This window comes from Amblyomma americanum, chromosome 1, assembly GCF_052857255.1.
Source record: "Amblyomma americanum isolate KBUSLIRL-KWMA chromosome 1, ASM5285725v1, whole genome shotgun sequence".
In the NCBI taxonomy this organism is placed as follows: domain Eukaryota; kingdom Metazoa; phylum Arthropoda; class Arachnida; order Ixodida; family Ixodidae; genus Amblyomma; species Amblyomma americanum.
In genome coordinates this window covers 479,033,681-479,057,910 of record NC_135497.1, presented here as the reverse complement: position 1 = coordinate 479,057,910, position 24,230 = coordinate 479,033,681, and the positions used below count along the sequence as shown (strand labels likewise).

The following is a 24,230-nucleotide window of genomic DNA, read 5'->3' as shown; positions in this document are numbered from 1 at the left end:
GCGACTGATGTCTTGTAACAAGCACGATCGCTCACTCCCACCGGAATACAGAACAAACAAAACACGAACCAAAAGCCAGCTCCGGCCCAACTACCGCCAACGACGACAGACGTGTGCACATAAAAGGCAGCGCAATCGCCGACGGTCCCGAAGCCGAGAGGGCCGCGAGCCTGCAGGCGATAACGGTTCCTCCCGAAGCTTCCCCTACACGACCCTTAAAAAAACGCGCTCGTGGCCAACGCAGCGGTCCCGATACCGCAAAATCCAGGCGTGAAGCGTGTGTGTGTGTGTACTAGCCTTTGCTCCGGACAGTAAAGGACGGACGCACCGCCCTCGTGACGCTTTTTTGTGTTGCTCGCGCAAACAGTTTTCCTTTTCGCACCTTTAGACAGCGCGTTCCGCTTTGCCGACCAGCAGGAGTGGCACGGCGCTCCGAAAAGTTGGAAAGAGAGGACGTTGTAACGGGGAACTTTGAACTCGTGACACGACTTGTCAACGCCTGTCTCAAGCTCTCTAGAGTCACTGGAGCTTCATCTAGCGGGACAACGCAGCAGTACTGCATGCCGTCAGTTACTCAACGTTTTCGGACTCCCTTGACGCGCTTTCGAACGCAACGCAATGACGTAAATTCGTTCAACCAGGAAAGACAGCTGGGGCTGCACGGGTTGAAACACGCAACGGAAAGGGCGAGAAGAGGCAAGAGTGGGGTTAGCCAGCTGATAGAACGCTTTCTTACGAACGTGTTTTTACCGAGCGCGGATTTAGCTCTAACCCCCGATGCAGACGTCCGCGAGCGTACGGCGGTTAGAGCGCTCCGTAATCCAAGCACGGTCGTTCGTAACTGAACCGCAGGGATCCCCGGACTCACAGTCATACTCCTCGTCGTATATGAGCGCCTTGGAGATGAAGTCGAAGGCCTTTTTGTGGTGTTGCTTCTGTCCTTCTGTCGAATGAGCAGATAGGCGTCGGGCTCCCCACTGGCGGCCGCCATGACCTCGGTGCCATCCGCCGCCGTCAGATGGCTCTCGCGTTCGACGCCGCTGCTGCTGCCGCGCAAAACGAACGCGAACACCACCAGCACCTGGCTGCAGAGCCATCGTAGAAGCCAGAACACCACAAGCACCGGGTAGAAGACGTAAGCCAGGTTCCTCAGTGCCCCTCGGCGACCCGCCTCTGCTGCCGCGTCCTGTGTGCCGACGTCCTCGTCGTCGTTCGCGAAGCTGTTCTGCGGCACGGCGACGCTGGCAGCCATCTGCACGTCGCCATAACAAACCACTCGTCTGCTACTCCTCTCGTGCGCTCCTCCTCCCGCGAGCAGACGCCGGTGCGCTAGGGGGCGCCGCGGCGCGACGGACGTGTACGTAATCAACAGGACTTGTCGGGCTAGTTGGTTGATCATAATGCAAAAAAGACGAACTGCGCAACAAGAACACGGACGAAAGGGAGGCAGACACACACTAACGCAGACTTACAACTTTACTAAAGGAAGGAATACAAGGCAAATATATATAGCGATCCCCAACGCACTTCAAATCGGATCAATATGGCACTGCACAAAAATGAAGCAACGGGACTGTGTACCATGGTTCGAAAAGACGGAATTTTTGGCCAGATTGAATGACAAATCGGAGCGTCTCGTCGTCGAAACATTTTACATCGGCACTACGGACAACTGTGTTAGCAAGGCTTCCATTTCCTTATCATCCAAAGAATTTTCGTTTTTGCGGGGGCATGTGTAGCCTAGTGGCCTGTTTGTGCCCTGGTGATTGAGCAGTGCCTCCTGATGGCGTTTGATGCTTTCGTTGTTCATTTGATTAGCGATCTCAGTTTTGTTTCGGTTTTGTCATGGTTTGAGATGTTTTCCTACGCTTTGGATTTCATTCACCCCCCTTTTTTAAAACCGTTGTTGTCTTAAAATGTCCCGTCTTGCATCTTTGTTTTTTTTAAATGACTCGGTGCCTATTTTCACTGTTTTTGTGACGTAGCTTCTTGAGCTGATTCATGGTTTTTTTACCCTTTTGACCTGGTGCCTTTTTTTCACCGTTTATTTGTTTTTGACGATGACCGATGTGGTTGTTTTTGTTTCCCGTTTTGTTTGCTTTCAAAAAGGGGAGTGCTTCGTCTCTTGGTTTTGGTGTCAGCACCTGCGCTTGTAAGCGGTTTGAGCTTCAGTGGTATCAGATGGCTACAGTGGTGTGGTTTTTGTTATGAATTTCCTTACTTTGCAGAACGCGTAATTCTCAAGTGTGCACTGTCGCTAAGCGTTCCTTTGCTTTTTGTTTTCATAGAAAGGGCCGGCCCGGTATAAGATTATCTTGTAAGCGGTTGGTTCTTGTGTGGTCTGTTTATCGCCTGGGCAGATTGTCACGTGCCATATTGATCAGATTTGAAGTGCGTTGGGGATCGCTATATATATTTGCCTTGTATTCCTTCCTTTAGTAAAGTTGTAAGTCTGCGTTAGTGTGTGTCTGCCTCCCTTTCGTCCGTGTTCTTGTTGCGCAGTTCGTCTTTTTTGCGTGTACGTAATGGGTCATGCGACATCTCGCGTCGGACCAATCGCGGGTCAATCTGACTGGCGGGCTCTGTGGCCGGCGTTTCGAGCGCCCAGTCGAACCGGCGCACCATGCCAAGCTCTGCCTGTACACGTTTCCAGCAGGCCCTCGCCGGTTTAATCCTTGCGCCGGCGTGACGAAATTTCTTTTTGATATTTGTGTAGGGACAGCAGCCATCGATCGAGGCAGACGACGCGCGACTACGCCATCTGCGCCAAGCCGAGTCGCGATATAGCGGGTTTCTGGCTCGTCCGTGCACATGTATTGCTGCGTTCGGTTGCGTAAGTTGATTGTTCGCGCTGCTCCCGATTTTCAATTACGCCGCGAATGCTTCGGAAACACACAAAAAAAAGAAAGTGAGAAAGATCCTCGAACTTTTGTTCTGGCAATTGAACTTCCTGGATAACGCAAAGAAGTGCCGCTCCAGGGGCGTTCGTGGAAATCTAATGATCACTCATTAAAGACCTGGACGCTGCGTTACGTAACGGATTCGTGACCTGGCCTCGAACACGCTTGCTGTTCGCAACTTTACATTGCCCAACACGGATCCTCTTTCAGTGCGGGCAATTCGTGACGCGATATGAAAGGACGGCCATATAGCTACACTGTTTTATATACTACATGTCTTGCTTTTTTGGCGCTTCTGTAGCGCACGTGTGAACACGTCGGTTTCGTTGTTCTGCTCTGATTATTTCCAGGTATCTACCTTGAAGTGTTCACCACGCCCTACCTTGTAACGGTCCCCTGGGCCTCGTCAAGCTGCCTCGAGCAGCTTTTAGCCCAGGTGCCACAACCAGTAAATATCTGGTTCAAATAAAACGATTTGATCCCACCTCCTCCCTACAAAGCCTAAGCAATGTGGAACCGCCGGTCGTCGCTTTCGCAACTCCATTATGAGCATGGGCGCCGCCCCCAAATAAAGAACAAAAAGTGCGCATCTATACTCCCGGTTAACTTCCTGTGGTTCTGCAGCCAAGGCTAGGCATGGAAGTGAAGGAGTTCGCCTTTGTCCGGTTCCATGGAGAATGGGTTACACGCTGTTGTTGGGGACAAAGGCACGTCTCCTTCCTTTTCGTGCCTAGCCTTGGCTGCAGAACCACAGAAAGTTGAACTGGCCTGCATTTAACGAGGATTCCAAGTGCGCATTAATGTCACATACGACTGTCTGGCCGTGGCCAACTGCAGAAAGTTGGTTTAGCTCGTGGTCACAGCTGAGAAATATACGACCTAGATAAAACACTCATCGCACGTAGCCCGCGTACCATATATATGCTCGGCACAAAACTGCACTAAAGTAGGGCACGCTTTTAAACTCGGCGTTTACGAAGTACACTGCACAGAAAACAAAACTTCCGTGGTTTTTCCTTAGGAGCGGACCTTACGTGGCATCACGGGCTACAGTTACCAGGCGGGCGTATATAGATGACCGACATCGCGACAGTGAACGACCTCTGCTTGAGGTTCACCGCGATGTCCAATAACGGAGGTGAAGTGATTTACGCCTGGTCCCCCCACCTGATGCTCAGTTTTCGACTTGCCTCAGGATCTTCAGGAAGATGGCGAGCAGTCTAGGTAGACGAGAACTGTTTGGTTAGACGAGGGCTCGAGAAAATCAAAGCGCGTAGTTTACAACGAGGGGCAGTTTTCAAATGAAGCTTTTCTGAACACCCGTGACGATATATATACATGCCTACAGCAATGTAAAAACAAAAAAACGCTGACACGTGCCACGACATCTAGACTAAATTTTAGCATCTAAACTGATGCTATAAAAGCTTAAAGCTCACTAGATATATTATCGAAATGAAGGCTGTATCGATGGCTTGCACTGACGTCATAGCAGCCGCCTTGTTGGTCCAATATACAACTGCTCTAAAAGCCTGCGTGGTAATCTAATGCGTTAATCTCCTCCTGCTCTGGTTTGTAACTTGAAAGGCGTCTGTGGTTCGTCAGCATGGCGCCTGTAATCTCATGTGAAAGCCATCTGTAGGCAATTTGCTTTAGAGCCTCTTATGTGCCTATATCAGGAAAAGAATATGAATTTTTGATTTCTTCTCAAGTTTGCCTTGTTCAATGCGCTATTTTCCTGGCGTGTCCATCCTTCGTTGACGGTTTTTTTTCCTGGGCTGTGCTCTTCTGTTTCTTTCTGTTTGTCAGATGCTCGCGTGTACTTATGCACTTGGCGATCCAAATAACGATATCAGTTGTAATTCAACGCTGCGTTGCGTCCGTTCTTCAGATATTAGTGCACCGTTTTGTTTTTAACCATCCACTTTGGCACACGTACTATCGCGAAGAAATAAAATTAGCACTGTGACGTGTCAACCGAGCAGCAGATAGCAACTCTCGGAGCTGCAGTTAAGAAGATGCCGATAACAAAAGTTCCAGGCGTGTTCGCGAAGCCCGGCGCTCAGCCAGCCGAACGGTGTCGGTTCAGTGACGTCATTGCGCTAATATTTTTCCATGGCGACTGTACTGAAACAGGGATGAAGCACAGAGACGTGTGATCATGAGCACATTACTTTTCGATGTCGTGCGACTGAGAAAACGGGACGACTACGAACAGAAATTATCTCATAGAAAGAACGGAAGTTCCTTATTAAGAAGTGTCACTCACGTTAAAGGGATACGCTAACACATGCACGTTGAATAATAATAATAATTGGTTTTGGGGGAAAGGAAATAGCGCAGTATCCGTCTCATATATCGTTGGACACCTGAACCGCGCCGTAAGGGAAGGCACGTTGAGCTAAGCGAAAAATTGCTCAGCATCTCAACTGACACAGCTGTATTCGCACACAAAACCACCATCTGACAAGTGATGATGTAACTTTTCATGGCGCAAGGTCATCTGGGGCCAAAGAGCTGCATGGCACATTCTGCTCAGGGTGGAGTCAACCCCAAAGAATACATCGCCAGGCAGTAGAAAGCTTAGTGTGCCAATTGTATCACCGGTGGGTACCCGGCGGCACTGGGGATCGAACCCCGAACCACCCACATGCGAGGCGGATACTCAAACGACTAGGCCACCGCTGCGGCCCCCACCAGAAAGATTGGTTTGGTTTATAGGGGTTTAACGACCCAAAGCGACTCAGGCTATGAGTAACGTCGTAGTGAAGGGCTCCGGAAATTTCGACCACCTGGGGTTCTTTAACGTGCACTGACATCGCACAGTACACGGGCCTCTAGCATTTCGCCTCCATCGAAATTCGACCGCCGCGGCTGGGATCGAACCCGCGTCTTTCGGGCCAGCAGCCGAGCGCCGTAACCACTCAGCCACCGCGGCGGCCCCCACCAAAAAGAGAAAAGTGGTACGGTTTCCACGTAGTTGCACCCAGTAGACTTGCGAAGGCGTGTATTTCGCATGGTTGGCTCATTGCTGAGTCGTCAGCAAGTATGGCGACGATACGAGTTACACTCTGATCGAGGTTAGGCTGATCTGTTCGCGCCGCAGAGGGAAGTTGATGAAGACGGCGATGTGCAAAGCACAGCAGTAGAGAATGTGTTGCAGTTTAACACGAGGCGTGATTGGGTGTGGCGATAGCATAGTGCTCTCGGGCACTGCCCAGGGAAGCTGATGTGTTCGCGCTGCCGCGTGTTCGAACCTCAGACACGGGAATATTTAGTTTTCCCGGATTCGAACCCGACCGCGGCGGCTGCATTTTTATGGAGGCAAAACGCTAAGGCGCCCGTGTGCTGCGCGATGTCAGGGCACGATTAAAAATACCCAGGTGGTCGAAATTATTCCGGAGCCCTCCACTGCTGCACCTCTTTTTTCCTTTCTTGTCTCTCACTCCCTCCTTTACCCCTTCCATTGCGGCGCGGTTGGGGTGTCCAACAATATATGAGACAGATACAGCGCAATTTCCTTCCCCAAAAACTTATTATTATTATTATTATTATTATTATTATTATTATTATTATTATTATTATTATTATTATTATTATTATTATTATTATTATTATTTAGTTTATTTCTGCACCCTCATGTTCAGGGATGCCACAAGATTCCTGGTTGGGTTTCACCCTGTGCTTTATCTCCAAATGAGTCGCTGTACTCAGACAAGCACAATCGAATTTTACAGAGCACACCATTCGAGCGGAGCCGACTCCCATGCAGCGTCTAAATCATGTAATAAGTTGCCTTCATCCTTGAAAGGTTTACGGGACTGTCAAAATCATTCAAGCTTATTGCCGAAATTAGAAAGAGGATATTTCCCCTTGCCTTCAAACTTTTCTGGCGGGCTCTAATAAGAACATCAGCAGACAAGCTCACTTCAGTCAAGCATGTAAAACAAGCATTCCGACTACACGAGACAACCTACGAAACAAAGGCCTGGACGTAGGAGTCCCTTCATAATGGCTCCATTTTTCAATAAAGTTTTCTCTTCTTCCCAGCTGTATTGTGTTCGTAAAAATAGTAATAAGTCCAACAAGTGAATATGCTTGCGTCACTGAAGTGGTCGAAGAAATGCTGTTCAGCTGAGGCAGATCTCATATCGTCTTAAGTGGGCGGTGTGTGAACCATAGCCTCCGACATCATGTGCCGCCTCTCAGGCCTCGGTAATTCATCTCCCATGTGGCAGCCTACCGCCAATACCATTTCCGTGTAGTCGCATACAAGTCAAGAAAAAAAGCGGATTTTCCCCGTCAAAGTGCCCCCTTCCAGACAGTGGCGCCGGCGAATTCTCATGAGCCTTCTAGCGGGACAATGCAGGGAGTGGCAGATGAATGGAGACAGTCATCGCCTTGCACTGTCGGGGATAACCCCTTCCTGCATTGCAACGCTAGCAGGGCCATGAGAATCAGCCGACGCCACTGTCTGGAAGGGGGCGCTTTGACGGAGAAAATCCACCTTTTTCTTGACTTGTATGCGACTATAGAGAGGCAATATTCGCTTCTCGGCTGCAAATTTCTTCCTTATCATCCCGCTTTCCCCTTCACGCGAGGTGAAAAAAATATTTTATCACGTATTTACACGACCAATCTCACCTTGGAGAGCAAGCTGCCGGGCTAGTTGGTTCTGCATGTTGTTTACTGGGAATAATAATAATAATAATAATCAATCAATCAATCAATCTTTATTTTTCGGTGCCCAGGAACAACCCAAAAGTCTTGGTGCTGGTACACCATTCACACGCACAAAATGTAAATTTATTTCACTACAAAGGAAGACACTCAGGGGAGGTAATGCAGCAGTCAAGGCGATAGAAAAAAAAAAGACATAAACTAGGCGTGACAGCAAGCATGAAGCAAAAAAGCGAAAACAGCGGTAAATGAAAACAGCTAGAACAGGCAACAGACATATAAATAACTAATGAAACAATAAACAAAGAGAATGAACGACCGATAACAGCCAAGTACAGCATATAGCAAAATACAAACAAGAATAAAGCCAATACTAATATGAACGAATATGAAACCTCTGAAATACAAGCTAGAAATACAATCATCCACAATAAGAAACGTAATTAGTGAACGCGTTACAGACAATCAGGCGTGAGTATACAGTATTAAAGAAATAATATTAATGACAACAAGTACACGTGATGAACAATTAAGGAGAGAAAAAAACAATATAATACCGGTGCAAACGCACAAGTGTAGTAAAGACATAATAATAATAATAATAATAATAATAATAATAATAATAATAATAATAATAATGTTTACTAGGAATAATAATAATAATAATTGGTTTTGGGGGAACGGAAATGACGCAGTATCTGTCTCATATATAGTTGGACACCTGAAGCACGCCGTAAAGGAGGGAGTGAAAGAAGAAAGGAAGAGGTGCCGTAGTGGAGGGCTCCGGAAAAATTTCGACCACCTGGGGATGTTTAACGTGCACTGACAACGCACAGCACACGGGCGCCTTACCGTTTTGCCTCCAAAAAACGCAGCCGCCGCGGTCGAGTTAGAACCCGGGAACTCCGGATGAGTAGCCGAGCGCCCTAACCACGGAGCCACCGCGGCGGGCTACTAGGAAGCGCAAAAAAATGCTCTTTACACTTCATAGTCAATAGATTTTTACACCTCCTCTGTTGCCTTCCTATATATATATATATATATATATATATATATATATATATATATATATATATATATATATATATATATATATATATATATATATATATATATGTATATATATATATATATATATATATATATATATATATATATATATATATATATATATATATATATATATATATATATATATATATATATACTTTTATCTACTCTTAGTCTATGTCTTTCTATTCACAAAAGTCTATACTGAAAGTGTATGGCCATAAATCTGTAGATTGTCTGTGGACTGTCTACAGGATTTGTATTGTCTTAGTGCAGTCCACAGTATTTCTCAATATAGAAAGTTTTGACTTTCTAGAAAAACGTCTATAGAGAGTCTATAGACTGTCTAAAAATTTTTTGGAACGCTCGGCTTCATACAGGCGTAGTAGCTGTTTCCGTTCTAAGCCCGGAAATAAGCTTCGCGCGCTTCAATACAATTCCCTCCACTCAGTGAGACACTTTTATCTCTCAATAGAAAAAAGAAACAGAAGAGCTGAGTGGGTCCATGCGCAGTCTTTCCATTGCGATGAGAGCCACTTGCTCGGCGTAAGAGATACAACACCCCGCCGGCGGGTATGCTGTCGCGACAAAACCACAGAGTACAAAGCAAACAAACAAAAAAGAAGAAATCGCTAACAGCGGCGCGACATGCCCCGATACTCTGGTAACGCCACCACGCTGTTTGCGAAAACAGCAGAGCGCGAACACACAGCTGGCGGTTCACGGTTTGCTTTGTTTTTGCTTTTATTTGCAAGCCCGCCTTTGCATCACTCTTGCCTTTCTTCCGGGTGTGATCTGTTGTGCTGTCGTATCTGTGGAAACAGGCCATTAGAAGAGACTATACACTATCTGGATCCCTAAGTCTGCTGCTGTGAAATTAAATGCACACGCTAGTAATTCGCGTTTATTTCAACGTTGTCATTGTTACTCGAGGTGTAAATATTTCACACAGAGTATCCAACTGCAAAAGCTCCTCCAACGTGCGGTTAAAAATATGACAGAAACTGGGACGCACTGTTTCTTGAGAAATGCACGAAAACACTTCTCACGCCGCGTGACCAAGATGTTCGGCCTGTTGGGAACAAAATTTGTCTCGTAAAATCACTCCTTTATTTACACATACAAACAGCTCAAATAGGGCCACGATAGGAGTGGCTTCATACAGCTTATCACACTGAACAGAAAGGAGTGAAAAAAGTGTAAACTGTCCTCTAGTACACTGCCTTTTATGAGAGGAAGTGTGCAAGAGGACAGTTTACTCCCACATAGACGTATTCGTGCTTAGCGTGTATTACGAGAACGGGAAGGGAAAGAAACGTTGCAAAATAGTGCAAACAAAACACAGTGGAAAATACGTCACAGAAAAACACTGAACTAGAAGATGTTGTATTTAAATCAGAACTGGGAATGACTTCTTTTCCTGTCTGAAGCCCCCACGTCACGTTCTGATGCGGTCCCCATCCTCCAGCGGCCATGCGCTCTGGGCACTGGTGCTGTCGCAGCGGCTGCTTTGGCTCACTTTCACTTTACAGCCCGTGCTTATTACAACGCCCCATCAAATTCTTGGCTCTTTCCCAAGAAGGACGAGAGAACCTCTGCAAAGGGACGCGGTTTGCCCCCAACAAAGAGGCCACCGCTGCGCTGCGCCGCTGCTGGTGCCGTCAGCAGCCTCCCACGTTTGTCTATACGGGTAGCAGTGGCTCTGTTTTCATTTTGTGAAGCAATTAATAATAACAAAGTAGACGATAAAAGATGTTTGCCAGCCGCAGAAACTGCCAAATGTCATTCGAGCACCTGATATACGTCTGGCAGAAGTAGGACGCAGGGGAGGGGTAGAAGAGGAGTAAAAAAAGGGTACAAAAAATATAGCAAGAAGACAAACTAACCACAATGCAGCGAGCTATTTAAAGAAAATCACAGGTGTAACGATAAGAGAGCGGAAGCAGACAGAGTGATAGAGGGAACAAACGTGAGGGGTTAATGACATCGTAGTCCAAATAAAGATGAATGGGCTTGGGCAAGGCATTTAACGCAAGGCAAAAATGACTGCTGGTCCTTAGGGGTAAGCCACTGGATTCCAAGGGAAGGCGAGCGTAGCAGGAGGGCGGCAGAAAGTTTGGTGGGCGGATGAGATTAAGAAGTCTGTGGGGATAACGTGGGCGCAGCTGGCAAATGACAGGGTTAATTGGAGAGACATGGGAGAGGCATTTGTCCTGCAGAGAGTGCAATCTAATTGATAATGAAATGATAGCTGAATGGATTACTAGTTCCTTATAACTAAGCATGACGTACTCGTACAAGCCCATCCCCACAAAAAGAATAACCCAGCCATAGTGGCTCAGTGGTTATGGACTTCAGCTGATGATTCCTATAGGTCGCGGAATCAGTCCGTGGCTGCGGGGGGGGGGGGGGGGGGGGGGGGGTGAATTTCGATGCAAGTAAAACGCAAAAGGCGATGACCGGCCACGTTAAGAAATCATAGGTGGTCGAAATTAATCCGGAGCCCTGCACAACGGCGCCACTCACAGCCCATCGGCAGCTCTGGCGCGTTAAGCCCCCTGACATGTTTATCTACGTTACATACCTACCATATTTTTTTCATACTCCAGGTGTGTCCTATCAAGGTATTCATTACCTCTACTTGGCTCCTGGCGAGGCCGTCAAGCAGGTTGTCCTCTTGCGTGAGGAAAAGTCCTTGTTTCTGAGGCGTGAGCGAGTTTCGTCGGTACGGTGAACCGCTGCCTTCAGTCGTAGGCTGCCTGGTCTCCACCATGTATTTGAAAGACTTTGGACTTGAGTCCACCGGCGCCGAGAGTAACGCCACCTGGGCGAACAAAGCTTTCTCACAGCTTCGGTTTGGGCCACCTGAAATTTTCAGGGTTCTTGAATATGGTAGCTGTGCAACGAACGTTTAGTAACAATATGGGGGCTTTTTTTCCTTAGGCAGATAGCGGCTCCGTTGGCGTCCTAGTATATCGCAACCAGAAACTCTCACGTTAACATGATGTCCAAAGAAACGTCCGTCAGGTGAGCCTCAGATATGAGATACACTGTGACCAGGAGATTTTCCCAACTGGTATGACCAAAGAGCTCTGCTCCAGGCAACGTAACACGCTTTGCCTCGCGCATAGTTTCTCAGAATTATACCTGGAGAGGGAAGAGGCTCTGCGGTCTTTCATCTCACATGGGTTCGGCAGGAATGCCAGGAAGGTCCCACTTCGCATTTGGCTCGGATAATGTTGGGTAGAAAACGTGGATTCAGTCGTAATGGATAGATACTACCCGAGTGGCTCGGCTTTTGAGCCGAGTCAGACAGGGTAGGTATGAGAGAGGTTGAGGTGGTACAGGTACCGGCGCACTCCGGAAACCCGGGGAACGAGGCGGCTCAAGCAAAAGCTTGAGGTTTCTTCAGCCGAGCAGGTGAGTAGCCTGTCACGGGGGGGTCCACGAGAGATGGGCTGGTGTCCTTCTATGGCATTAAAAATCACTACAAGCTGGGCTGGGGGTTTTCCCTCCTCCGGAGAAGACATTGGTCAAGGAGCAGGAGTGTGTTTGGAGAAGACTCCAGACGGGGTCTTTCGTATGTCCTTACATACTCATCAAAATATATCTGCATGAGGTGAAGCCTGAGTGTAAATGGTGCCGGGAACCGGCAATATACGATCATATCCAGTGGGAATGCAAAAAAAAGCCGTCCCCTGTGACTCTACTGCCATATCCTTCTCCTGAGCAATGGGAGGCCGTATTGGCCAGCTCAGGCCCGGCCGACCAGGCCCGGACCGTGGAGTGTGTCGCCCAGGTCGCCGTCAGTAACGGGCTGATCGTCACCTAGCACGGAATCTACACGTGCCTTGGACGAAATAAAGTTTGCTCACTTCACTGCAGCCAAGTCAAACCTGCTACAAGGACATTTTACTAGTTTGCATAGGAGGCTAAATATCGATCATTTACTTGTATTATGCTATTCATAAGAGAAAAACGCGCTGTTGAAATATTGCATTATGAACACAGTTGAGAGCACCGCGACGCAGCCACATACCAAAACAGAATCTATGTTTTCTCTCCAACATTAGCCAAGCCAAAGACGAAGGGCCCACTTCCGGTATTCCCGGTATGGATGAAGTACGCGTGAGGAAACTCTCATAGAAGGTGATGCCTGTTTTCACTCCAGGTAATTTTGAGAAACTTCATGCTTATGTGGGGTCCAGGTGATGAATGCATTAACTAATAAGGGAAGGAGGTGTCAGCGACAGCAGGGGTTGGAAGCGCCACTTCTTGGTGCCGCTTGTTCACCGTGATGTACAGCAGTAAGTATGAGAGTAAAATTATTGTCCCTTACAATGCCTTCAGTGTAGACTACAACGAGCCCGCTCTATGTCGGCTTCAGGGCTGCTTCCGGCACGTACCGCTTATCGCATTGACAAACCGCTTAAAGTGGGAGAAGGGAGGCATGCTTCTCCATTTGTCGAATAGTCGTCTAGCACACGCAGTCGCCCACGACCTCTCATACACACTATTGACAGGTTATTTGTCGTTGTTACTTAGTGCTTGACCTAGTCTAAGCTAACTATAAAAGCGAAAGTAACGGGCAGCAGTATGATTAGTGCAGTTGCAGGGCAGTATAAAAGCGAAAGTAACGGGCAGCAGTATGATTAGTGTAATTGCAGGGCAGTATTAAATAACGTGGTCTATAGGTATATGACTGCCTTGAGACACACTTTATGTGATATGTCATGGGTCTAGATCACATTTCCTTCTCACGCAGAGTCATTTCTGTAGTGATACGTATAGAAAGTATATTAAGAGCCTTTTCTGCATATCGCTGTAAAGAAGAACTATTTGATGCAGCTGAAGGGGGAAACGGGAATGCCTGGAAGGAAAAAAGTGCAAGAAGCTAAAGCTGCTAGCGTTTGTCTTTTCCGTCCTTGAATCAAGTTCCTGCGAACCCGGCGGTCCCACGAGCAGCCATTAGTGAATTTCCACTGCCGCCAGATCTGGGAAGAAAAAGAAAAATATCCGCAAATTCCAGCGCAGTAAAGTGCATGCACAATGACTAGAACTAGAGGTAAGCCTGCAAGAAAGCGTTTCAGAGAGGACATCGTTACCGGCAGACGCTGTCCGAGTTCGTGTAAAGCCCCAACTCGATGGACACATCCTACGCGTACCAGCGGAGCGCCTACGCGCACGGGCGTACGCTGGATCCTGTCTGCGCATGCGCAAAGCGCGACGCGCGCGCAGGCGCGAGCAGGGGCAGATATCTGTCCATGTCAGATATCCGCGCCTGAGCGCGCGCGCTTGCGCGCGCGTCGGAAGCGGGGTCCGGTTTACAACAATAGGAGGACGGCGGGGGCTCTCGGGGACTCTTTTCTTTATGGCTTGAACCTATCCCAGGTTCCTGGAACGTTTCTTCGCGGTTTAAGTTGTCCTTTCAGCGCCCCCCAAATCCCCTTACTTCACGCTTGAAATTCCTTCGGTCGGCTCGAGAGGGAGAACGCCCCAGCACAGGGAGCATGGAGGTGTATGACTTTTTTCGACGCTTGGCACGGCGCGGCGCTGGGCGCGTAGGCGCTCCGCCGTACGCCTAGGATGTGTGCATCGAGTTGGGGCTTAAGCGTACACGGGCGCTTCACAAGCGTGCAGCTTGTGAACCCACTCTGTGAATTCACAAATGATGCGCTACATCAGGTTTTGGTAACATCAGAGGAGCGACGCAAAGGCTGTCTGGTGCGCGTGAGATCATTACGCAACACAGATTGGACGCGGACCCAAACACGCACAAAAAAGGCGCGCTTCCTTCTACGCCCTGTCTCGTTGCCCAACTGTGCGCGTGCACATGTACGGGCAACATTCGCCCCCTGGCATCGCTTGCAGGAGTCTCCGTAGGCGAGCTGTCCGCTACAGGCCTAGCGTACAATAGTGGGGAATGTGAAGAGGTTAACCTAGTGAAATGTATTGCAAAGACAGTGGCATATCTGAACACATCTGAACGAAGGTCGGCAAGCGAACATGAGCACGAATAAGCAACGTGAAGCAGTTCGACAGGGACAGGCATGCATTACAAGCAGTGTCTTACAAATCGGCCCACGTGAACAGCATAAAAAGAGAACTAGGGCCCAAATGAAGCAATCTGATATGCTCGTTATGAAGTGCGATTGACCAGTGGCCAAAGCGACCCCCGCCTCTTCTCTGAATCTGGGAGGCTTCTGCGATTTCCCTTCACTACTTGATAGCTTGATGGGGGAGGGAGGGGACGCATGGTTTTCGTTTTGTGTTGTAGCTGTTAGTCGCTGTTAGACAACCCTTGCGTTATGCGTTTTTTTGTCCTCCTTCTGGCTGTCTGATCTGCGAAAATAATGTGAAGTGAACACAAAGGTTTGAGCGCGTTGTAAAATATTGCCTGACCCGATAGTGGTGGCGTTCGGCTTGTGAGTATTCGAGTTCACACGTTGTGCTATACGGCTGCAAATCGCCCGTTATGGTAAAGACAATCTGCTAAAATGGCCCGTATGCTGAGACTTCCATGTATGATAAAGAACCTCATGTAATCAAAAAGAAATCGGAGCCATCCACCACGGCGTCCTTCACAGTGCATAGTGTATGTCCAGAATTTACAACAACCTTTAAAGTAGTCTTAAGAAGCCCTTCAACGCTGTTTATAAAGGCAGCCTAAAGGTGCCCCTTCCCTTCCCCATTTGAAATCATCTCTAACAAGAATTGTTCGAGGAGGGCGAACTGTGCAGTCGTGAAAAGAATAAATATGGACCACGCTTAGGCGTTTCAGTTCTTCCTTCGCCTTGCATAATTACAGAAAGGCTCTCTGCCTTCATGCCCAAGCGCAAAAGTGGTATTTTTGGAAATGTATCAAATACCCAGTAATATTCGCTATGTACAGAGTCAGAAGAGTTTGCCCACCGAAGCATGCTCCACATGATTCTGTCCGCAAGTGTACAGTTGTAGTTATCAGGGATATTAAAAATCGCCCCTCGGCACTTCCAAGCCGTTCTGTGTCCTTTCGTCATGTCTATAGACTGCGCTAGAGTCTACGCGTCGTTTCTGGCAGCGAGAGATGCTCGCTGTGGTGCGCAGGGTCACCACGCTTCATATACATATTTTCCTCGTGCCTAATTCGATTAATGGCGGTTCAATCGTCCGATTTGCTAGGCTTCCTCGGTATGTTTCCCGGGTCCCTGTTCACATTTCCAAACGTACTCGCTAATCTTGACGCTGGAGCAACCCATTCTTCTAATAGATGACCGCTGTAGTCAGTGACGTCATAGCAGTAGAAATGCCGCCGAACTAAATAATGGGGTCGAGGTTTAAGGTGAGGCGCAGGGAATGGGAAGCAATTTTCTGAGCAATCAACTACGTTTTCAGCGGTACGTATACCGCTGGTATGTATTTTACTGCAGGCCTTCATCGATCGGCGCGTAATCTAGTGATATGGAGAGCTAGTTTCATTATGTTTTGCGCTCAGAAACAGTTTTGAACGTGACTATGGAGAGAACGTGACAAAAGAGAGCACCACCTGGATTTTCTTAACGAGCAGTGACATAACACAGCAAGCGGGTGCTCTTGCCAGTCCTGCGGTGCGGTGCACCATCACAGATGCGGCCGTCATGGCAGGGATTCTATCTCGCGACCATGGACGCAGCGGCTTAAACATGCTCACTTAAGTTCAGCTGCCCTCGCGGAACTTGACTCCGTTAAGCTTCTTTTTTTTTGCTCGGTTTTTCTATATGTACTGAGCGCTCAATGTATACAGTGACGGGTGTAAAAGGTAACCAGATTACCAGAAGTGACCGATGATCGAAGCTGCAGAAAGAAGAATAAAGCATGAGTGTTATCAATTGGTGCTGACAACAGCGTGCTGAATTACACCCCCTACTGAGGAGCTGGAAAAGAGTGGCATTTTGTTTATCGGGCATGTAACATGAACCACGCGGCTTCGCGCGTTTCCATTTCGCCACTACGCGGTGATCAGTCAACTGTGCTAATCTTTTTGAAGCGGAATCCTTATATCACCCGTTAGCAACGAAACCCATCGGCGTCCAGAAAAGGTGGCCGACAAAACCCGCAATGACGTCACCACAAAAAAAAATTTCTTAACCAAAGGTGCAGGCAACTGAACCAAGGTCCTTCATTTTGAGAGCCAGTGAAGTAACCCATAGGCCACAAAACCGCGTTACTTACCCGCGCGGTGGCTCAATGGTTAAGGCCCCTGGCTACTGATCAGGAGTACCCGGGCTCGAACCCGACCTCGGCAGCTGCGCTTTTATGGAGGCGAAACGCAAAGGCGCCCGTGTGCTGTGCGATGTCAGTGCACGTTAAAGATCCACAGGGGGCCGAAATTATTCCGGAGCCCTCCATTACGGCACCTCTCTGTTCGTTTCTTCTTTCACTCCCTCGTTTATCCCTTCCCTTACGGCGCGGTTTGGGTGTCCATCGAGATAAATGAGACAGTTACTGCGCCATTTCCTTTCCCCAAGAGCCAATTTTCTATTTTCCGTGTGCCTGCTTTGCGAATAAAGGTGAATGTAGAAGCTGCCTTACGACTGTATAGGTGAGTAGATGTGTCATATTAGAAAAGAAAAGAAAAAACACTAATTTAAGAGTTAATAATTGGTTTTGGGGGAAAGGAAATGGCGCAGTATCTGTCTCATATATCGTTGAACACCTGAACCGCGCCGTAAGGGAGGGGATAAATGAGGTAGTGAAAGAAGAAAGGAAGAAAGAGGTGCCGTAGTGGAGGGCTTCAGAAATAATTTCGACCTCCTGGGGATGTTTAACGTGCACTGACATCGCACAGCACACAGGCGCCTTAGCGTTTTGCCTCCATAAAAGCGCAGCCGCCGCGGTCGGGTTCGAACCCGGGAGCTCCGGATCATTTTATGCTGTCTCATTCAAAGCACGCAAGTAGTCTTAAGGGCTCTCCGTGTTTTACTCGCCTCCTCCCTCGCAGTTACATCAAGGAAACGAGGAGATTGCACTCACTGTGGAGCTGCAGCTTGACTTGAACGCTATGTTGTCCTCGGTGTCGAAGCACAGTGACTCGGTCTCGTGCATCTTCTTCAGATGGCGTGTCAACGCCCTTGCTGCAGTGTGTCTCCCGTACGGCATCTGAGACAGACCCGTCATGCGTAAAAGTCCCAGGTTTAAGGCACATTCGCACTTGTGGATCGCGGAGGTTGTGAAGCCATTCTAGTACTAAAGTCGCACAGTCACAGGAAGTGTCGCAAGCTGATCGATTTTCCGGCTTTCAGAACACGAGTCTCTAACCGCTAACCCTATCAGCGACGCGCTGGAAGTGACGCGAACCTTGTACTATAGCGTGTCCAGCATTATTGGGTAAATTTGAACATTTGGATATTGTAAGCTACTGTTATGAAGATTCATCGACGCTTGAGTAGCCAGCATGTCTGGTTGGTACTCGAGGAACACCTCCCTTCGGGTGACGAACTCACAACATTCCATGAAATAATTTCTCATTATAAGCTCGGTCGCAAGACCTATCGAGCAGCAGATAAACAGCTCCGTAGGAAAGAGCAAATCATGTAGAGGAAATTGCAAACCGCGGTGTTTCCAAACCCTCAACTGCACAATAAATGGCATCAAGAAGTCTTTAATCCAAGATGTACGCACTGCAATGGCACTGCAGACCTAGTCCACGTGGTCTGGACCATCCCTTTCTATAACGACCCGAAAAGAAATGTACAATCCTGGGAGACCTTATTGCTCAACCACGAAGCAGAAGAACAACGCAAAGTAATTGGTCTCGCCCTGACCGCCGCCGAGTTCCAAGGGATTCCGGCCGACGGTCAGGGGAATGAATAATGGTTTAAGCTACAGCCTTCTAACCCGTCATTTTTGGCGGGTGCAAATTAAATTTATTTCTCTCTCTCTCTCTCTCTCTCTCATCCGAAGTGTAGCAATATCTTTCTTCTAATTTATTTTTTCCATCTCCCGCATCGAGCAGTTAAAACTGTCATAGTAAACAACGGGAAACGTTTATACGATAGCAAAAACAGTAATGCAAAAAAATGCAAACCTGCTGACGGGAGATATACGGATGTATAGATTGTTATAGTGAAATCTTATAATACATGAAAAAAAATGAGTTCATAATCTCTTTCCCATTGGAAATAATGCTCTTGTTCAGAATTGTTCGGTATGATCCGGCTCCTCGCTGTGGTAACGGGTCAAGGCCGATAAGTCTCGTTTAGAACGACAGCTTTCAGGAAAGCGACCAACAGGCCGCGCTTGCTGGAGTGACCCCTGGCATGGTTGACTCGCTCCTAGGCCTGAAATGACAGCCGATCTGAGGCCCTGGGTTGCTTGGAACTGTCTACAGCGCAAATAAATCTGGGGCTCACAGCGCGCATGCGCGCAGCCTGAGGTTCTCCATATTACGGCTGTTTCAGTGGAGACGGAGAAAGATGCTATTGCAGGAAGCTTGCGTTTCGAAAGCCATCAACAGAGCTTTTCGCTAAACTGTTCACTGTGCTTGGGGACCCGCGTTGAACAGGGTTAAAATTTAGAGTACGCCTACATGAACGACCTCGCAGGAAGTAGATCAAAAGGACAACGTCAAGTGACAGGCTTCAAACCACCACAAGACGATAACTATACTCCATTTCATACTTCAGGTGCAACGCTGCGAAAGGTACGGAAGTAGTCCACGAAAAAATGGGGGGGGGGGGAGCACTTCACATCCTAAAGGCAGCCAAATTGCCGCCGAAGGAAAAACAATTGCAACACATCATAATGTGGGTACCGGGACACACAGGCATCGCGGGGAAGGCCGAGATGGATAAGAGAGCTCGAGAGCTTGCAAACCGAGCCTCCAACCAAACCAGCCTCGAGCATCCTGACGCGGAACCATTGCCCTTAGGATACTCAGAAATTTTGAATTACTATAAGGGGGTCAGGATTAGATATCCCCCACCTCACAAAAATCTCCACCAGCAGGAAGCAATTTAATGGAGACAGCTACAGCGGGAACTTTCCCGAATCTAAACATGCTAGGTAAGATCCATCCAGGGCTATATAGCAGCAAATGCCCGTGGTGCGCGGACAAAGCCACGTTAATTCATATAACGTGGTGTGAAAAGAGAACAAATGCGGCTGCAATAAACAGAATCCCGAGTGCGGAGCAGTGGGAGAGGATGCTTTCCATTGAGGACCCGGCGGTCCAGGCAGGACTGGTCTGGAAAGCCTACCTGGCGGCAATACTCAGTGGGGCCCTGGACTAGAGGCAACAACCCTGGCACAAGAGCCACAGACCACATAAAAAGTTGTGAAGAGTGGCTTGACATCTAGACCCACCTATATATTTCTATCATTAAAGTTATTACCACCACCACCGATCCGCGGGAAAAAAAAAATGAGGCATGTTACTCTGCGCTTGCTCTCTGGCCGAGTGGTCTAAACCACGATAAGGTATAACAGCTTGTCGTCAGCAATAAAAGAGTATTTACTCAAGCTAATGACGAGTGTGTTGTGTAATATTCCTGCACGCAAAGCATTTACTGCTTTTCGCTGACCACTAGCAACGCACAACTTGTTTATCGCGGATGCAGGCAGCGCAAACAACAGCGCTAGCTTTGACAGCGTTGCACCTGATGTAAAAACGGAGAAAACTGCGCCCTAACTATGTGCAAGTGGGGGGGGGGGGGGGGGGTGTGTGGAAGTTTACCGCGGGCTCTATCGCCCCCTATACTTCGAGAAATTAAAGATAGTGCTTGGTTCTTCAAACGGCTTCCAGTTTGTGAAGGGCGGATCAAAGATGACGGAGAAGGCGGGCCGGTTGGTGTGGTTAAGTCAGAGCTGTGCCAGTAATGAAACTACCGCGTCGAAATCCGTGCACAACCTGGGGCTTGTTTCTGGAAGTTCGTAGACAGAAGCGTCACCTGTGGGCTGGGATATCAGCCAAGGGTGGTGCATGGCAAGTCGTGTTCCTCCACCCTAACCATGTTTTAAGCAGCGGCGACTATCTGCTGGACTCATGCAGTAAGTGGCGTGACTATCAGCTAGCTTCCCAGTTTTAGGCCTATCAGAGAGCTGAATTTTGATACACAGGACCTGTAGGGTGGGCCTGGTTAAAACTTTGATTGGAGGCTGCGCTGGTCTTCTGCGACACCATCATAATACTGCCAGGAAGGCTTCAATAAACAGCAATGCGTCAGGATTGCTATTTCAATTATTCTTTTATTTCAACTTGTGGTTACAAACTGGGTATGGCGAGAAAAAAGCAGCGAATTAGACGCTGCTTGACGGGCCTCACCACCCCTACAAGTCAGCTGTAGGCACAAGGCGGAAACAACCACCAAATAAAACAATGAATACAAAATAATATTGAACAGGAATGACAGTAACTATCAAACAAACAACCATCAAAGAAAACTAAGAATACATAACAATATAGAACAGGAATGACAGTAACAGGCGTATATCTCAATTATCAACATTATTAATACCAGAAATTTCACAGTTTCAACAGAGCGATACATTTTAAGATGGTATGAAAACATCTGAAATCACTGAAGGATAGACTGACGAGTAAAGCTCTTTCGGATTGTGAATTTAGACATAGTGTTTAGTTGGTCACAGGATGTGTTATTCTAGAACTTTGGTACGATATAGTTTAACATGGAATGCCCGTAATTAGTCCTGCACTTCAGTAGTACAAATGTATACTGTGCTCTGGTGTCGTATGATGAGTGGCGACATATAAAGTTCAGCAATGTTAGAACTAGTTTTACGTGTACTGGAGGGGTCGCTTTGCCTGCAGGCTTTCCGAAAGCACACGTATTTCGCCACCATGTAGCCAAATTTTGTTGATCCACAGCAATGAGGGTAATAGCGTTTTCGAAATTCTAAAAACTTATATGGTATTACTAACAGCCGGCTACAAATCTGTAATTGAAATCAGGTACCTATCAGTAACAGATAAAAGTTAACTATTAGAATTGAGTTAATTACTTTGCTGTTAACATGTTTCGCCTGTTTTTGACGACCGCCAAAACTTGTATTCATCATTATCATCTTCATTAGCCTGAATGCGCTCACTGCAGGTAAAAAGGCCTCTCCCATGTCTCTCCAGTTAACCCTGTACTTTGACAGTTGAGGGCACCTTATACCCGCAAGCATCATAATCTCATCCGCTCGCCTAACTTTCTGTTGCCCCCTGCTACGTTTCCCTTATCTTAGAATCCGCTTCGCTACCCTTAAGTACCAGCGGTCATCTTGTCTGGTAACCTGGTATTACTATGCCGCAAAAAGCTTTTTACCTCGAAGAGTCTATTTTTAAAAATCAGTGATCACCTCCCCTGAAACTCTTGGTATTTTAACTGTATACGTGGTGGGGAGTCTTGCAACTTTGAAGATAGAGCTCCGGAAGGCTAAGCGGCCTACATAGGGTGCCTCCTTTTGAGCGTGTCCGCTTAGACTGGGTACAACTATGGTTCGGTTTGGGAACACCATTTTGTTTCTCAAAGCCTGGGCAAACCTCAAAGACGAAGCTGGTAAATGTCGGCGTGAAATAACACTTCTATGTCTGCCAGCTGTATTGAACGTTCTCGTGGCGCAGTCGGCGGTAAATGTTGTATTTGGGAATATTGCTGCGACATAAAATTCTGCATCTGAAACTAAATCATCAACCAAAACAACGTGGCTCAAAATCTAGACTACCTAACCTTATAATAACATGGAAGTGGCTATGATGCCGACATGCCGGCAGAATCGTCCGAAAAACAATGTCAGCAGTGTCGAATCGCCCGAAAACATAATGCCGGCAGTGTCGTCTTATTGGCTCGCTGTAGTCACGTGACGTGCCCAGAGCCATCGAGCAGGAGTCATTTTATTCTTCTTTTTATAAATGGAAAAATAAAACAGGACAAATCAATATTTGTCTCCCCTGGTAGTGTGTCGCCTTTAGGTAGCATTTCGAGATTCTTCGGCTTAGGTTTGAATGCCGGCTGCCGGCAGTTTTTTGTGCAGGGTATGCCGCCCGCTAAACAGCTGGTAAAAGATAATGCCGGCAGTGTCGTTTCATCGGCTGTGAGCCATGAGGTGTCTGGAATCATTCAATGGGATCAAACTGGCAGAAAAATACCCTGCGGGCTATTTTGTCGCCTGCCGGTGCAGTAGTTTCGTCCTAGAGTCGGATACAACTGAAGCGGCTTTTCCCCGTCCGAAGGACCCCCCATTCCAGCCAATGGCGTCGACCTATTCTCATGACCCTGCTGGTGTGACAAAGAAGGGATAGGTAGATGAAAGGGGGCAGTTGCTTCCCTACGTGGTCAGGGATAGACCCGTCTCTCCATTGTGGCGCCGCTTCCTGCGTTGTCAGGCTAGCAGGGTCATGACAATCGGCCGACGCCAATTGCTGGAAAGGGGTACTATGACGGGGAAAATCCGCTATGTTCTTGAGTTGTATACTGTATTAGCAATCGCAGGTAATCAAAGGTGGCGCACCTTGAAGATGTCGTCGTGTAGCCCCGTTCCCCAGCCCTTTTCTTCCTGCTTGCGCAGTCGGACGCAACTCTGGTGAAGTGGCCGAAGTGCAACGGGCGTCGCAGGAGCAGAGACAGCCATGGTTCGACCTCTTTGTCTGCTGCGACGGTTATGGCCGTGAGCGGGGCTCGGCACGTTCTCTCTATGCGTCATCTTCCTTTTCGGCTCTTCCTCTTGCTTCTTAGTATTCGGTCTGGATCTAGGAAAGAAAATGCACTCTACGCGACTGCGGGAGATGGATGAATGCTTTTGAAGTGGTTGAGAAATGGCATTTTGCGTTAAAAAAAACGCATCCTGAATGTCTCAACGAACAAAATGAAAAGGCCAGTGCGTCGACTGCACAATTGTTTGAATGTACAATGCACCCTGGCCAATCCACCACTGTGGGTATGTGCCACTCCAACGGAGGGCAACAACCACCACCACCAGCAGCGTATTGTCTTCCATGAGGTGCGTTGTGGCCAATCCCCCACTGTGCGTATGTGTCATCGCTTTTGAGGCAACGACAACTTCTGAACGGAGGAATCGACAGTCCTGTGTTTCGGCCGCCGCGGTGGCTGAGTGGTTATGGTGCTCGACTGTTGACGCGAATGACACAAGTTCGGTACCGGCCGCAACGGTCGCATTTCGATGGAGGCGAAACGCTGGAGGCCCGTGTGCTGTGCGATGCCTGTGCACGCTAAAGAATCCCAGGTGGCCGAAATTATCAGGAACCCTCCACTACGGCGTCCCTCATGGCCTGAGTCGCTATGGAACGTTCAACCCTATAAAACCAAATAAAACCAAAGCCCGGTGTTCACAGACTAGCCTGTTCAGTGACATCAGGCAGCGTATACCGAACTTTCAGACGTCACCAAAACTTCCGTGGAGAGAAGAAAGAGATAGTTTTCTTCAGAATGAATCATCATGTTTGTTTCGAAAAAAATGGATGGGCACGGCTTTGGGAAGGAGGCTAAGGACTGGGAAGCAGGATCCTTGGTGACTTGAGCTTAATCCTTTCTTGCTCATTAGGCTCACTTCACGAGGTGCATCTCGTCCTCCAACCCAAAAGTGCCAGAAACTAGGGATGGTCGTAGAGGGGTACGTGCA

The 24,230-nt window shown here is 47.9% G+C and overlaps 1 protein-coding gene across 1 annotated transcript; it reads right to left on the bottom strand.

The window, feature by feature from the left end:
- Nucleotides 1–940: 940 nt before the first annotated feature.
- Nucleotides 941–23,624, bottom strand: LOC144126705 (uncharacterized; the record flags this gene model as incomplete). Its single annotated transcript, XM_077660449.1, has 5 exons — nt 23,103–23,624; nt 17,622–17,747; nt 13,501–13,624; nt 11,266–11,495; nt 941–1,252 (listed from the first exon to the last, which is right to left on the bottom strand). Coding segments are annotated over exons 1-5 (984 nt in total), but the record flags the coding sequence as incomplete, so codon positions are not given.
- Between the last annotated feature and the right edge of the window lie 606 nt (nt 23,625–24,230).